The sequence below is a fragment of the Micrasema longulum genome, unplaced genomic scaffold, assembly GCF_059751315.1.
Source record: "Micrasema longulum isolate JH-2025_06_02 unplaced genomic scaffold, ASM5975131v1 h1tg000383l, whole genome shotgun sequence".
Taxonomy (NCBI): Eukaryota; Metazoa; Arthropoda; class Insecta; order Trichoptera; family Brachycentridae; genus Micrasema; species Micrasema longulum.
Window position 1 is genome coordinate 1,230,761 of NW_028277584.1, and position 17,108 is coordinate 1,247,868.

A 17,108-nucleotide genomic window follows, 5' to 3' on the forward strand; every position below is an offset into this window, starting at 1 on the left:
CCATCGACTTTACCCTCGTATATCTGTTTTTTTTCAAAATGATTCTAAAGGCTTTATTTATAATACGATCTATAAGACTACATTTGTTTTGGCTTACTTTTGTAATCTATAAACAAATTTAAAAAATAACCAGTGAATTTCCTCATTGTGCCTATAGCTAAGGCAACTTATAACGTTTACAGCATTGACATATTAATACTTATAGACATCCCCTTAAAAAAGATGACACTTCAAAAAAACTAAAATTAGCTTATATTACATAGTACGTAAACTAACAGTTACACTTTATTTACTTACACCATCTTAAAGCAAACATAACTTAACTCATACCCAAACGCTCAGTCATGCCCAATGCGTATTTAGTCGTTCTTCGACCGCAGCCAGGCGTGACATTTAGAATCGAAACTAAAATACCTGCTTGTGTCATGAAAGCGTGTAAAAACCTTTCGGATAAACATTGTAAGGGTTGTGTTACTTTTTATTGATAAATATTTGTTCGTGAGTAACAGAGTAACAAAGCTTAAAACCATTAATTTTATTTTATTTAATTATTATTTTATTTATTTTTTAAAATAAAACAACAGCTAGTTTAACAAAAAAATATATTCAAAAATAAACCAAAATTATAGGCCAATTATAGTTTTCTATACACTACTTAATACAATGTCAAAAAAGGAAGAAAAAAGCGTACCTTTTAAAGGCCGCTCCGCATCATTCCACGCGTAAAAAATAATATTACAATATTAATGAAACAATTTAAAAAAAATAAAAAGTTTTTGTTTATTTGGACTTTAAAATCCTTTCGCCGGCGGATCCATACGGAGTAACCCCAGATCAGCCTTCCCTCCTTTCTTCTTTCAAACAAGAGAAAATAATTACAATATTAAAGTGTACAAAAAATAAATATTGGGTAGGTACAGTTAGATTAAATTATAATGTATATTTTCAATTAGGGTTCTAGCATATTCTTTAAATGTGTTTAAAATGAGGAAATATATATCGATTTCAGTAAAAAAACGTGTTATAATTATTAAGAATTCTTAATATTAAAACATGTGTTATTTTTTGTATACGTTAAACTACGCCTAGTGGCGCAATTGCAAAGCTCTTCGTACTTATAGGAGTGCACTGATCATCATCATCATTTCCTTTCCGCACCTAATATCGCATACGGCACTGCATTGGTACACCAATCGCAGTGTATCTTGATCATTTTTGTTACATGAAGGTAAGATGATCAGTCTTACGCTTCAGGTACCGGTTCAGGGACTATGAAATATTCTAGGGCAAAAACGTCTTTTGAAATATTTTAAAATACGATAAATGTGAATAACCTTAGAGGATAAACCACGGTAGTCACATTTAATGAAATGTTCAGGAAACAAGATTTTGTGACTGCAATTTCCAAAACATCATAACTTTTTAACCAAATGAGATTATTTATTAACTGTACCTACCTAATATTTTTTTTTTCTGCACTTTAATATTGTAATTATTTTCTCTTGTTTGAAATAAGAAAAAGGGAAGGAATGATAGCTCCGTATTATTATGGATCCGCCCGCGAAAGGATTTTTAAGTTCGATTAAACAAAATACTTTTTATTTTTTTTATTGTTATTTCATTAATATTGTAATATTTTATTTATTTTTACGTGTGGAATGATACGGAGTGGCCATTTCAATGTACGTTTTTTTTCTTCTTTTTTTGACATTGTATTTAGTAATGTATAGAAAACTATAATTGGCCTATAAATTTGATTTATTTGTGAATATTTATTTTTTGTTGTAATGGCTGTTGTTTTCTTTTCATAAATAAATAAAATTTAAATGTAAAAAACTTTGATTGTAAAATAACGATTATTTTTATAATAAAAACACATATTAAAATAGCGGATATGGGACTAGTGCTATTTTTTGCATTAAAACAAAGTGGACTTTAAAATGGTGTATAAAATTATAATAATTGCGATAATTTCTGTATTTTAAACTTCAAAACGGCAAAAGTAGACCGTGTTTTATTCTCTAAGGTAGAGACATTATTTTTGCATTCCTCAAAACCTAGTGAAATGAAATGGATGGGTCCAAATTATAAAGAATTTGAGAAAACAATCTGATTAGGATCCACCAAAAACGAATGTTGATTATTAACGTTAAAATACAAACTTTTTTTATGCAAAAATGAGTATCCTTCAATTTTTGGTAGCCTATGTATGATCGTTGAATGCAGCCCAGGGGCTCAATCACAAATGACTATCGACGTGCTAAAAACGTGCTAAGTATTTGAGCGATCACAACGAACAATTGTGAAAACGCTGAAGTTATCGCGGTCGCGTTGGAAAACGCCATAGATAAGTTTCGTAGTCAAACGTCAAATCTATTAATCTGTGGTCAAACCAAAAAAGTCAACGCGCGTGTAATCTCGAGTCGGTTTGTTTAAATTTAACATATAAAAGCCCTTGAGGTGATTTTCACAAAAATGACGCTATATAAATTATCCAACTATATATATATATATATATATATATATATATAGAATAACTCTTCCACCAAATGCCTTAAGATATATGAATATAATATAATATAATAAACTACCTAGTAAAATCAAAGAAAATAAAACGTGTTTGCTGTTTATCATGTTCATACCTTCAACAATTTTTTCGTTTAATTGCTTTCTCAATTTGATTTAAAACAAATAAATAGCATGATAAATTGTGAAGAAAAAATAAAATAAAATTATTTTACTTACAGTTTAGGAATATTTTCCATATTTACACCGGTAACATTCAAATATGTGACGGGTTATGCGTTGCGAAACGTAAATATTTTTAATTTTGACATTTAATATTAGGTGTTGCCAAGCATCAGGTTAAAGTATGACAATATTAAAAAATATAATAATCCCGATCGGTAACTTTCACGGATGTTTCATTGTGACCGCGCATACGATAAACAACCACGGTGAAAAATTGTTATCACGCCGCTAATTAGCACGTCGATAGTCATTTGTGATTGAGCTGCAGCAGCTGTAAATAAACGAACTCAGTAATATACATTTTCGTGTCAGTACTTTGTAAAATATTTAACTCCATAGGGCGCGTCTATGTGTTTATATGTCAATTGTTTATAAAAAAACTTTGCCTTATTTTCTTAGCGCATATAGTTTTTAAATGTTTTAATACTTTCATATAAGCTTGTAGTTACGCCTAAAGTTATATTTTCTTTTCCTATTTCGCGCCCTCTAGTGCTAGATTTTTTTGGTATCGTGGCATCGACAGTAAACGGTTGTCTTTTGTTGTAAGCGCATACAATTTTTGTGTCCGTAATATAATTTAATTAAGTAAAATATTTTGAGTTTGTCCAAATGTTTGCTAACAAAAGACTACATTTCACCCCCTTGGGGGTCATTAACAAATTACAACAGGGATGGAAAACATTTTTGAGAAGGGAATATGGAAGTATAGGCATTTACAGGGACTTTACACACGTTGTAACATTCACCATTTTGCCTATGTTTAAATATCCATATTTTTTTCTATTCTTACATCTGTTGATTTTAGTGAAGTAAAAGAGCTGAAACCTTTATTGTGAATAGACTCATCTGATCGAATTATTTCACATACTAGGCAACGCCTGAAAATAATTTTCCGATTTTAAAGCTTCTTCTTGGACCAGTTGGTTTAATTAAAATATTTCGAGGTTGTCCAAAAATGTTACACAGTGTAAAAAGTGGCCACTCAAACCGGCCAGTGACAGGTCATAAGCTCTGTAAATGCCTAAGCTTCCATATTCCCTTCTCAAAAATGTTTTCCATCACAGTTGGAATTTGTCCATGTTAATATTATTACTTTTTGTCAGCGGGTTATTTATTACTGGACAACGAGGGAGTAGCGTTTGACAAGCTTTTTTTTATAATTTTCGTTACATGTCAAAAACGCCCGTCCTAGACTCTGGCTCTTTTCACATTCAAAACTGTAATTCTTTACTCGCTCGGAGTCAGAATTTATTTTCGCATAATCTGTTTATTTTTAGGAATATTTGTTTTTCGTTATTTTATATTTTCAAGTTTATTTAGATTAAAAATAATAAGTATACAATATTACTGCTAAATATATTTTTTTATATAAATTTAATATATTAGCAGCAATTTAAAAATAAGCCTAAAATATTAAGGCATAACAATTGATAAAAATATAAAATGGAAAGAGCAAATAAATAATTAAGCAATATATAACCATCGAAAAATTTGAAATCAATTTACTTTGCATTAGCCCTATCCATATTACAGTACGAAATAATCAGATGGGGGGGGTGCTTTTAAAACAAATATTTTACCGGTCGAAAAAATACTAAAAGTAATTATTTGAAAAAATCCGTCTACTTTTCCCACTATTTAATTATTTAAATAATTGAAGGTTTTAGATATAAAATTGTTGTATAAAATGAATTGTTTGCTTCAAATACATAAAGACAAAATAAATAGTAGTGTTTCTAGGTCACAAAACGTTAGTACGCGCCCTAGAACAGGTGGTAATAATATCTTAATTCCCAAATTAAAAACAACCACAGAACTACATCATTATACTTACAGAGGAATATTTTTCTGTAAGAAATGAACAAAGAAAATGAAAAGTACAGTCAGGATTACAATATATTTAAGAAAGAACTGAAATAGTAACATTTATAATTCTTCTTTGTGCAGCACTGATTAAAAACATCGTTAATATATTTTTTTTGTAATTTATATATGTTATCCTAAAAATATTAATAATTAAAAATAAAATAAAATAACTATTGTAAGACGTCACTCCCTAATATGTATACAAGAATTGTTTTTTTCTTTTACGTAATGGGAAACGTTATTATAAATATATGTATTTAATTCATGTAAAAATTGTATTTAAATTTGTTATCTGAATAAAGAAAATATATATATATATTTACATTGACGTTTCCCGTTACGTAAAAGAAAAAAACTATTCTTGTGTACATAACAAGGAGCGACGTCTTACAGTAATTTCTTTATTGTAATTTTAATTATTAATATTTTTAGAATAAAATATAAATCACAAAAAAAAATAATTAAGTGTGTTTTCAGTCATTGCTTGCACAAAAAAGAATTATAAATATAACTTTTCGCTTCTTTCTTAAATATGTTGTATTCCTGACTGAACTTGTTATTTCCTTTGTTTATTCAATTATTTTTCTTTAAATCCCCTTTAAGTATAATGATGTTGTGCTGTAGTTGTTTCATTCATTCATTTCATAACTTTATTTAAAACTTCAAGTAGAAAAATATGTGCATTTTGGCGGGTTTATTGCTAAAAAGACTATTACTAGTACGTGAAACACTAGTTTTTTTCGGTGGTTCCACACTGCACAACGTTCCTGAAATGGCAATCAGTAAGAATGATCACCTAAACTTCCATGTAACAAAAGTTATCAAGATACTCTGCAATTGGAGCGCCGATGCAGTGCCCTATGCACCACAAGCTGCGGCTAAGGAAATTTAGATAAAAAATAATATTTTTAATTGAAAAAAACAACATTAAGACAAAAAATGTCTTTATTACGGTTTTAACATTTGTAGCCATTGGTTTTTTTCTTATTTCAAGTTATCGGAAATAAATGTGTTATTGAAAAGGGTATTTTTTCCGTGATCTGCGCAATCTTTTCAGTATTAAGTCACCACAGGGACATGGGTGAGGGGACTGGGGGCAGTCGCGGGTCGATCGATAGGGGGGATCAAGAGTTAGGGGAGGAGAACATATCCCACCCCCGGCAAAATCTGTAGCCTCTCACATCTATGTGCCTCTCACTAGTGATTCACGTAACCGATTTTGAAATAATCAACCGATTATCATCGATTGATCTATGTAGTGAGTGAGTGAATGAGTGAAAACCTCATATTCGGTATACTCATTTATTGTAATAAGTGATCCGAGCTGTTTACTATAGGAGAGACTATCGTGGAATGGCTCGGCCAGGATGTGTGGTTGTTCAGATAATGTAGCTATGTTTATTGTTGCCAGCGAACATGCCTAAACCTCTAACAATCTACAAGTCTCTGTGTCCGGCATTGAGGTATGTAACTAGAGTAAACATGAGCGTTCGAAATATGGTCCCTCAACCTGCGGTCAATTAGCACATGTTTGATAGAACGGACTTTAGTCTATTGAGAGCATTCTCCGGTTACTTTTAAACATTGGTCTCCTCGCAATTACTAAAATGCCTATGCCGTACGCTAAGATACTGCACAAATCGATCTGGAAAATATAGAAAAAGCGATGATATAACCTTTCATCGGTTAGTAATGTTTTTATCATAATCAATACCTGTTTAAAATAGCCATTTTTATGTTAAAAAACGTCTTATTAATATTTTACCAGTACTCAAATCTCATTTTTCTGTCCTGTTTAGATAGTCGGCGTATAGTGAAACGATAAACAAAGGTGAAGACGCGTATGCGGAAGGGAGCGACATACTGAATAGAACTCACAGTGGACTGATGTAAATAGTCCGTGGTTTTTACTGAACTTCTTGTTTTGCCTGCCAAAGTCGACGTGATATGACGTAGCGATACTTACTCCCTCCGCTGGTCATTCCCTTTCCTTTGGGGACTACATTTTAGCTCGGATCTGTATGGAGTATCATCTCTTTATATTATAGCTCAATGGTGTCCGGGCTGTTTAAGAATATATGTATTTGTGTGAAATGGAACCAGAATCCTGGACAAGTGCTTTCGATTTGATGACTAGTCTTACGTAAAAATCCTGAATAAGGTAATCGAATGAATATAAGTACGCCTTATAGTGTAGTGCTAGGCATGTTCGCCTGCTTGACTTCTGGAAAAGTCTATTTAAAATATCCATTAGAATGGTGGTTTTACACTGCAATATTTCATGCTTCCCGAGCGTAAGGATAACCACCTTACCTGCATGTACAAGATGATCGATATATGCTGCGTTTAGTGTATCAATACAGCGCCCTACGCACCGTCGGGTAAAACAAGAATATGATGATGGAGATTATCTATAGAATGCTCCACGCACCAAAGTTATAGCCATTGTAGGTTTTTTTTTTCAAAATTCAACGTTATGAATTCTTAATTGCATTATACTAGTATATTATTTTTAACTCTGTACATTGACATATAATACATGGACATTCCCAATAGAGTAAAATATTTTTAAAAGTAGTCACACAAAAATGAACCCATTGTTACTAAGTTTAATTATTTACACCAGGGCTGCATTCAACGATAATGCATAAGTATGCTACCAATTTTTTTTTTTTTAAATAAATATTTGCGTTCTTATGATTAACCCGAATATTTCATTTTGAGGGCCATTTTCAACGAGTTGTAAATAACTCACAATTAGAAAATGGAAATCATGATGGGGTAGAGTGGGATTCGAACCACGGACCTTCGGTCCGTGAGTCCGAGATACTAGCCACAGGACCACAACCCGATTTTGAACCCGAATTGCGCGTTTCCCTTATCTGTCGCGAACGCGAATAATGCAAAAGGTCCATTTTTGTATGATTTCTTCCATTATCTACCTGTATTAGCTTTCATCTGCTTATTCTGGGCACAATGATATCTTCATAATTTAACTCAGTTACGCTAGGGTCTAGCTGTCTACTAATATCATACAAGGGGCCGACTCATTCTAGTACATTCTTAGCTCCTCTCATATCGCAGTTGCGAGCGAGTTCATTACTATCGCCAATCGAGCCGCTCACTCAAACATTGGAATGTATATCGTGCAAATAATAAATATTTTCCCGCAAATATTATCGAGATCATTATAACGACTAAACAATTATTATTCCCCGCAGAAAGTATGTACATTCTCATCTCAGATCTCTCTTGTGCGAATAATATCGAGATCCCTAATTTTAATGATCCGGAAGTATATGAAGGGGTTCTTAGTGCCCGAGATTAGAAACAACCGAGGCCCCAAAGACCGATTAACTAAGATCCGTAGGGTCGATTGATCGAACCCTGCAGGGCCGTTAACATGAGGCACGAATAACCGAATTTTCTAGCATGTAACAGTTGCCTATTGCAAGCTAGTCAATTTATTATTTTGGTTGGCGAGATTTTCGTAACTTATTTTCTTATCGATTACGTAAATATAATATAATAGAAAATCTCCGTCATGAAAATAATGCATTTTTCCGATTTTCATAAACAGTTATTCCCACTATATGTTATGTATCAGTCTTCGATGGGCCACCGAGAAAAGCAACCTAGAAATCGCCGGTAAGTCAGCCTGTCAACCGAACGTTATGGAACAAATAATAAGGGTTTTTTATTCTGCGCTCTTATTTTACTACCCCGCTTTATCCCACTGAGGATTGGAAAATTGGTTAAGCAGTAGCTACTTCCAAACTCCGAATATGCTATAGAATAAAACTCCCAGTGTATATTAATGATGATGTATAGCCTCGCCTCCGCATCGCTTACCTTTGTAAATGAAAACAGTTACTGCTATAGAAATGCAGGTATCTGCTTAATTAAAAACTCGGAGTTTTTATCAATAGCGCAATAGAGAATGTGACCTTTTATTCTCGTTTGTCGAATTCTCCGCAACCAACAATTACAATGTTTACATTCATTCTAACAGTTGTAATGAATTTGTGAAGACAAACCTATATTTTTTAAATAGTGTTGTATACATCGGAGTTTTTTTCGTTTAAAGGGGGAATATTTGCATTTTCGTGAGTAACCCAAATATTTATATTTTGGGGATATTTCTAACGAGTTGAAATAACTCGGTCGAATCAAGTTGTTTTAGAGCAAGATTTGAACCTCGAATCTCTGATCTGTGAATCCGCGATACTAGCCGCGGGACCATAACACAGTTTGATTTTTGACCGTTTTTGTGAAACCGTTACAATTTCTGTCCGTTATCAAAACAACTGTTTTAAAAAACCGTTTTAAAAATCACATTTTGATGAGAAGAACCCCACTAGCGATAACTCAAAATCTTCAGAAAAAATCCCCAGATAAAGTCGTCGCCAGATAAGAATGCTTACGCTAACATATATTTTACAATACGGTTACTAAGTAAGCGTAGTCATTCTTATCTGGCGAGCAGTATACAAGAAGCGTGTACCTACTATTTAGGTACTTAAATCATGAATTAGAACGGTTTCAAGAAACAACTTTAATCCGTAATAAATTCCCATTATAATCACGGCACAGTAAGACTTCTAAAAGATTTCTGAATATTCGAATCCATCCACAATCAATATATTATTTAATTTACCTAGATACCTACACACTTACAACCAAACAAAATGCAACTTTATGCTCCTAGATCAACACAAACGTTCGTGCATGCACGCATACATTTTGAGTAAAAGGTCCAGCATACCTGTTAGTAATCTCCATAACATAAAAACTATCACTTTTTCCTATGCCATCGTTTCATCCTTGTATCCCAAAGTTAACATGTATTTCAAAAGAGACGGAGAACTTCGTTGAGAAGGTAATATAGAATGGTAGACACTTACAAAGCTTATGATTTTCACAAAAATAAACAGATGGAAGAACTGAAAAAATATCTAGCGGTTAGTGTCGCGGGCTCACAGATCAGAGATCCTAGACTCAAATTTCGCTCTATCACAACATGATTTCCATTTTCTTACAGTGGATTACTTACAACACGTTTAATGAATTTTTGTAACTCCTGGGAGTACCAAATAAATTTGTATGATTTAATTATAAAAAAAAGTAAATGAAAAGAATGCCCCACAAAATAAAAATATATGGCTAAATCGTAAGAACGTAAACACTTATTTTTTAAATGAATGAATGTTACATAGTGCGTAAAGCGGTCTTTCAAACAATCCAAGGAAATGTAAGAAATCATGTTTTCGTATCATCAGCATATGTTAATTTGGTTTTTCTTTTCTTTTCCTTTTTTTTTCTTTTCATTGTCATTTTATACCATATTTACGAGCTATAAACTTTTTAATAATTAAAAAAAGAATGGCCCACGCTCAGGCGCTGAAGTCTTTGTGGGCATTTTTTTCAATTTATGATGTATTTTTCTAAAGTGTATTTTTGTGATTATATTTCTATGTAAATGATATATGGATGAAAAAATAAACAAATTTAAAAAATGCGTTCTGTACACCTTGACTTATGTATTTCCTTCCCAAGAGCGTTCTACATTTTTATTTAAATATCTAAATGTCTATATAGATTAGGACATACTCAAAATACTGCTGAATATCTTAAAATGATTGTTTTTAATATTATTTATTACGAGCACACAAAATGTGTCAATTTGTAAAAGAATACAATTTTTGTACAAATTAAATGCGACAAATATTTAAATTTCTAAAACAGCGCCATTTTATATTTAAAACCCTAATGTTTATATTTTCGCAACTCAAAATAAGAACGGTTTGATTTTATGTTTTTACAGATCGAGAAAAACATTTATTGCATTATGGCAGTGACAGTTGAGGGAACGTAGACATGTTTTCAATAAAAATTAAAAGTGAAGTTCAACTTAACAGGTTGCTAGTTACTGGAGCAGCCTCGAGCCGCCAAAGGACTTTTCAGCTATATCGATTGGATGTCTGTCTACCCAAGGTCGGGTCATAACGAAACTAGAGCATCATCTATCGACAACAGAGAACACCTACTTAACAAGATATCTGTAGTCTGTGTACTTAACTATCAGCATGCACTGTGCAGTGTGCAACCTGTGCTGGCTCGTGCGGTCGTGCGGTGTTCACTGGCCATCAAATGTTCATTTCATCAACATAAAGTTCACCATAAACTAACGTCAAGTTTGTCAACCTGCACTTTAGTTTATGGTAAACTTGTACTGAAAAAGTATTTCGAAATGAATATCAGCACGGAACTGTAATATTTTTCTATCTTGTGTCATGCTGATTGCCTAATCCCCATGAAATGGCGTTTACCACTGAAAAAAAGGTGTTGTAATAAAAATTGTGCGGAAATACACATATTATATTATTAATAACTATAAATATCATAGAAAATTCAGCACATCGTCGTTGCGTCGGTAATATCGGTTGAGTAATTTTTCTTTTCTAAAAGTATTATTAATTTCTTATTAAGATTAGTACGTATTCTTGTTCAGTTAAAAATATTTTAATCACCAAAGTAATTTGTATTTAATTCTACTATTTTTATTTATAATCGTACTTGCAGAAAACATATAAGAAATGCTAGAAAACATGATAGAAAATTGTGCCCTGGTTTCATCGGTCTTACGGGCCTTAGTTGATCGGCCTTTCGGGCCTCGGTTGATTATATTTTCGGACACCTAGAATTATCGCACCTTTGGGCCACAGAATATTTGTTTATTGTTCGGAGCAATCAAAATGTAATAAAACAGAATCTGTCCCTCAAAATAATGCAACCAAAACTACACAAAATAAATTGATATGACGATCAGTTAGTCTATAGCGACGTAGCACCGTTATTCTGTTTTGATATTAATTTATTTTCCACTAAGAATTAATTCATCCAATAATAGTTTTCACGAGGGAGTGAGATGTTTTTTCGGGATGAAAAGTAGCAGGGTATGACACTCGTCAGCTCTCCAGTTATTTCTATGCAAAAATCACGTCGATCTATTGCTACGCGACAAAAATACAAACTCCTTTTACATTCATAAAATTAAAATTAAAAATCGATCTTATCGATCGATATTATAAGTATGAAAGTATGATTCTTTTTTGTGGTGGATAATTTGTTTTTTTTTTTTTTTTTTTAATATTCCAACTTCTTATTATGTCATTTTTGTATTAGCGGAAGTTAAAATGTTTAAAACAAATTAAAAAAAACCTATGTCCCGTCCCGACTTGACACGGATTCAATTTCCAGCAAGTCGGGATACACAAAAGGCCATTAATTTAAATAATATATGAAAATAGTTTTGTTAACATCTAATAAATTATCACTGTTTTTTGACGATTAGATTTTATAATCATATTAATTTATTTCAACTCAAGGACCAATCAAAAGTAAAACTATGCTTATCAAAATATATTAATCAAGAAGAGTTATGGAAGTTTAGCCATTTAACAATCTTGCAGCTAATGTTGTTCATTTTAAATCATCAATATACCTCTACATATTAAAATTACGTTAATAAAAATACTCTACATAGTAAAATTACGTAAGCACTTTAGAACCTTTATTCAATTCAGTTCAGTTGTCAATTGATACAAAAAAAAACCCGTCACTTCAACAAAAGACCAAGCTCGTTTTCGTTCTTCGTTTTTTCATGGCCTTTTCACTAAAAGACCAAGCTCCTCAAGCTCTCTTAAAATTCATTTCTTGCAAGTGCCGTAGAAGGTGCACTAGACGAGGTTGCACGTGCCAGAAAACAGGGCCAAAGTGCTCTGTTCACTGTCATTTCTGTCGGGGCTTGTCATGCCATAATGTCCCTGCAATTGAAATAAACGAATCCGACAACGAAGAAGAATGCATCAACAAACGTATAACTATTGAGGAGGACATTTTATCTAAAAAAGAGTTGTTTAAAAAAAATGATCAACCGGGACCTTAAAAAAAGAGTAAAATTATTTTTTGTGACATAATTGTTTTTAATATCAAGATAATCAAGTGTCACTAAAAATAATTAAAATTATTTTTAGTGACACTTGATTATCTTTTTCATTATTTTTATCTGAGAGTAGCTATCGAGTTGAAATTACTTTTCTGAGATTCTGGTTTTATTTCACATAGAGAACGGTATTTTTATTTTTCTCCCAATACACTGTGAAACACAATTTATTAAATTATTTTTTTGTTTAATAAAATGATCAGATCTTAAATCAAAACATACGTTATTACAATGTCAAGACTTATGTATTCAGAGAAAATAATTATTATGCTAAACAGCCCATTTACATTAAAGAACTATCATCTGTTTTTCGTGCTGCGCTTTGGCTTTTAAAAAGATAAAGCCATTATCGTGATGGAGTAATTAAATAATTATTATCAATGATTTTACATATATTTTTGTGTTTTACAATTTATTATAAAATTTGTATAGGCTCTGAACATTTTTTTGGTCGTGTTATTATTTTTACAGTCGACAATTGTTTATGGTTGAGTGTGTGCTTCATCGAAATACGCGTTCATCTTTGGTTATTTTCTCTGACTTTCTATTCTCTGTTTCAGCATGCAGTAAACGTCACTTTTGCTGGGAACCCGGTTTAATATAAATAAGTTTGTGTTCGTATTAATCACATTTTTCTGCCATATTCGTTAATAAAATTATGATAAATATATCAACAACACAATCTTGCCTTATTAGTTATCAAATTAACATGAACTGGGATTTAGAAATTTTATTGTTTGGACCCGTTTGACAATCAATGGATACAACTTTTAAAAGCAGCGGATTCAGTTAAAATCATCCCTATTATTATATTTGAGGGGTTATTTTATAATTAAAAATGACTGATTCAGATTTATACGTCGCTGTCATTTGTTCGTCCAACATGAACCGTAGCATGGAAGCTCACGCTTTCCTAGCCAAGAAAGGATTCAGAGTGAAATCATTTGGTACTGGAGAAAAAGTCAAGTTACCTGGTGTTTCTGCTGATAGACCGAATTGTTACGAGTTCGGAGTGCTGTATGACGATATATACAACGATTTGATGGAAAAAGATAAATCTTTCTACACACAAAATGGTCTTCTTCATATGTTAGACAGAAATAGAAGAATAAAACCTCACCCAGAAAAGTTCCAGGTTTCGGAAGAAAGGTTCGATGTAATAATTACATGTGAAGAAAGGGTGTATGATCAAGTCGTAGAATGGCTTTCCTCTCAGCCCTCACGCCATAGTCAACCTGTGCATATAATCAATATTGACATTCAAGATAACCACGAAGAAGCTACCATCGGAGCATTTCTAATAAGTGATATGGTTTCGATAATGGCACAGAGCTCTGATTTAGATAATGATATCGATGAATTACTTCATGAATTTGAAGGCAAATGTAATAGGTCAATTTTGAATTGTGTTTTGTTTTATTAATAGTTATAAACTCCATACGATTTGTTTTATGTTAATCTTCTGGTAAATTTGTGTTTTTTTTTTATTTATATTATTATTCATAATTTTCATCTCTATATTATCAATTGTTTATCATTACATACACTGTGAAAAATCAAATTCAGAAATTTTTTTATTGAAGGAAGACTGAAAATATTGACACGATTTTTCGCAATATGACTTATATTTTTATATGTTATAATAATGGTTGCTACGATCCATTCTTCCAATAGAATTTTCATACTTTTTACTGTACAGCTTTAGACTTTTAATCAACTATAAATAAACTGATATAAAGCGCAAATGTTTTTGTTTCATTTACTTTTCTTGATTATGATACCCAAATTTTAGTTAATTGTCTAAAAACTCATTTAACTTGGTTTTTTTTTCACATCCATTCTGGGATCAGTTGAAATAAAATACGAAGATCTTAATATAATTATTACAGACTAATTCATTAAAACTTTACATATTATTCCCCTTTACAATAGTGTTTCTAGCATAAGCGACCTTAGCTCCAAGTGAAAATATAATCGCCATCGAAAGTTTAACTTATACTTTTTCCAAAATAGTTTTATCAAGAATAAACCACTAAATGAATTCCCTATCTCTAAAATTACAAAGCATAATCAAAAAAGAGATTATCATGTTGTTTCCCATATCACTCTTTCTTTGCATCACTTTCATAGGCCGATTATTCCGACTTCTGACATGTCCATCTTAAAATATTTGTTGGATTTAGTCATGCCATATCTTTCCCGGTCTTCCTCGATTTCTGCATCCTTTAACATTGGCATTATAAATCTTTTTAGTCATTATTTTACTGTTCATTCGCTCTACATGTACAAAATGCAGACCTCCTTTTTTTACTTTGTTGATAATACTTCTCTTAGCCTTACATTATGTACGGATCTCAATATTTGTACATCATTTTTCCACACATTCGCCTGAGATATCAAATTTTGACAGCATTCAGCCCACTTTTATCCTTGTGTTTCCAATTCCACTCTGCACTCCCATACATCAGGGTCTGCACCAGGACTCTATTGTGAACTGCTAATTTTCCCTCTTTCGACAAACATTTTTTTGTCAAGGTTGATTTAAGTGCGTCGTTCACTCTGTTCCCGGCACTCACCCTCCTTTCAACTTCTTTCTCAATCATTCCATCCCTAGTAAACATACTTCCTAGATATACAAATTTCTTCACCTATTTCAGTATAGCCCCATTCGCAGTAATCTCATATTTAATCATACTTTTACTTCTTTCAAAAATTATCACATTTGTTTTATCATATATTGTAGACTCTTGTTAACAAGTATTGCAGGTCCTTTTTGTTTGCTAACAAGAAACACGGCATCATCAGCATACAAAAGACAATTGACAGTTAAATCACCCATTTTTGCTCCCAGTCAAAGATTTCAGTTCTTTCATATAATTATCAATACGTACTTTGAAAAGCCATGGTTACACCACACATCCCTGTTTGACTCATTTAGGAATGTCAAACCACGATGTGAGTTTTTTTTACCCTAACACATGCTGCGCTGTCCTTGTACAGAGAAGCAATGGCCCGTGTGGGTATTCTGTGATGTAATTCAACACTGTAATTGGGCCTCCTGGCCTGTTGTGGTGCAAAGCGCACTAAATTTAGTGAACGCGCATATGCGGTCGCAGGCCCTATGGCATGAAAGCAGAGGTGCGAGGCTGTGAAAGTGAAGTGATGTTTCGGAAAAAGCTTAAAACCCACTTGTTCTCTAAATCATTTGAATAAATCCGTAGCACGTGACAACAAAATAAATTATTTTAATTAAATTACAAATTTAAAAGCTTCAATTAAATTAATTTAACAATAGAATCACCATGTAAAGCGCCCTTGAGGTATTTTATTACGAAAATGGCGCTATATAAGTTATCCATAATAAATAAGAGAAAAAAAAATGCGCAGAAAAGCTTCTGTTTTATAGCAAGAAATTTTTCTGTTAAAATCTTTTCCTTTTACTGTTATCATAGATCCACTTTCATTACTGTTATGGGATTTTTTTATCACTCTCCAATTCTGGAGAACTCAATATTTTGATATTTTTTTGGGCTTTCTTGGTCATTTTGATTTCCTTTCCTTCGGCAATTCTCATTTTGACACCTTGTTACTAGAGATAAACGGAAATCCAGTATCCAGCCTAATTTTACTACCCGGATAACGGATAGTAGCTCAATATCCAGCTGGATACCGGTTAGTAATTCAATATCCGACGGTTACCTAACATTTACCTAACTGAAAATTTCATAAAATCACTGCCACTGAATTGATTTATTGAAATCAACCGTATTTGAGAAAAAGAGAGCAACCCTCATTATTTAAAAAACCGGTTTTTTTATACAAGCGTTTGTCAGTGTTAAGTGTAGTCACTGTAGAAAAAGAATTTAACCCCCAAATAAAAAACATTCAAAAGTATTATTTTAATTGAAAATATATTTTCGTGAAAGAAATAAAGCGCAGGGATGGAAACTTCCCAAATCCATGAAACATATACTTATTAACCGTATTAATTTGGCAAGTGATCATTAAAATTATGAAAATATTTTAAACGGTTTTTATTTTATGGACAGTAAAATTTTTGTTTTTAACTATGAGAGAAATTTAAGTACCCGGGTGTTTTTTATTGTTTTTTCACTACTTGTTCTACTCTCTTTTTACATTCATTATATACATTTTTTATTTCAACATACCTTCTACCAACCGCTTTATTCACTGTCATTAGATTTATCTGTTTTCTGACCTCTGAAGCGCATCAAAAACATAATTTTCAAAATTCATTATAAATACGAGTATAATTTATGAATAATAGAAACAAATACAGCGCGTTCAAATTTTAATGATCCTGTGTCTGTGCTCGTTGGAGAACCAATGTTTGCATGATTTATATGGAAACATAAGCAAAGTTTATTAAAGATTTGAATGGACTGTACCTATATTTTTTTAACAAAGCATGTTATATTCCTCTTTCCATTTAAATATCGTTCTTAGTTTTTGTACCACATTGTCA

At 32.0% G+C, this 17,108-nt stretch overlaps 1 protein-coding gene across 1 annotated transcript; it reads left to right on the forward strand.

Moving 5' to 3' along the window:
* The first annotated feature begins 13,174 nt into the window (after positions 1-13,174).
* Ssu72 (Ssu72 CTD phosphatase) lies at positions 13,175-14,367 on the forward strand. Its single transcript, XM_088225717.1, has one exon. It carries the CDS (start codon positions 13,461-13,463, stop codon positions 14,043-14,045), a length of 585 nt encoding a protein of 194 aa, XP_088081843.1. The 5' UTR covers positions 13,175-13,460; the 3' UTR covers positions 14,046-14,367.
* The last annotated feature ends 2,741 nt before the right edge of the window (positions 14,368-17,108 follow it).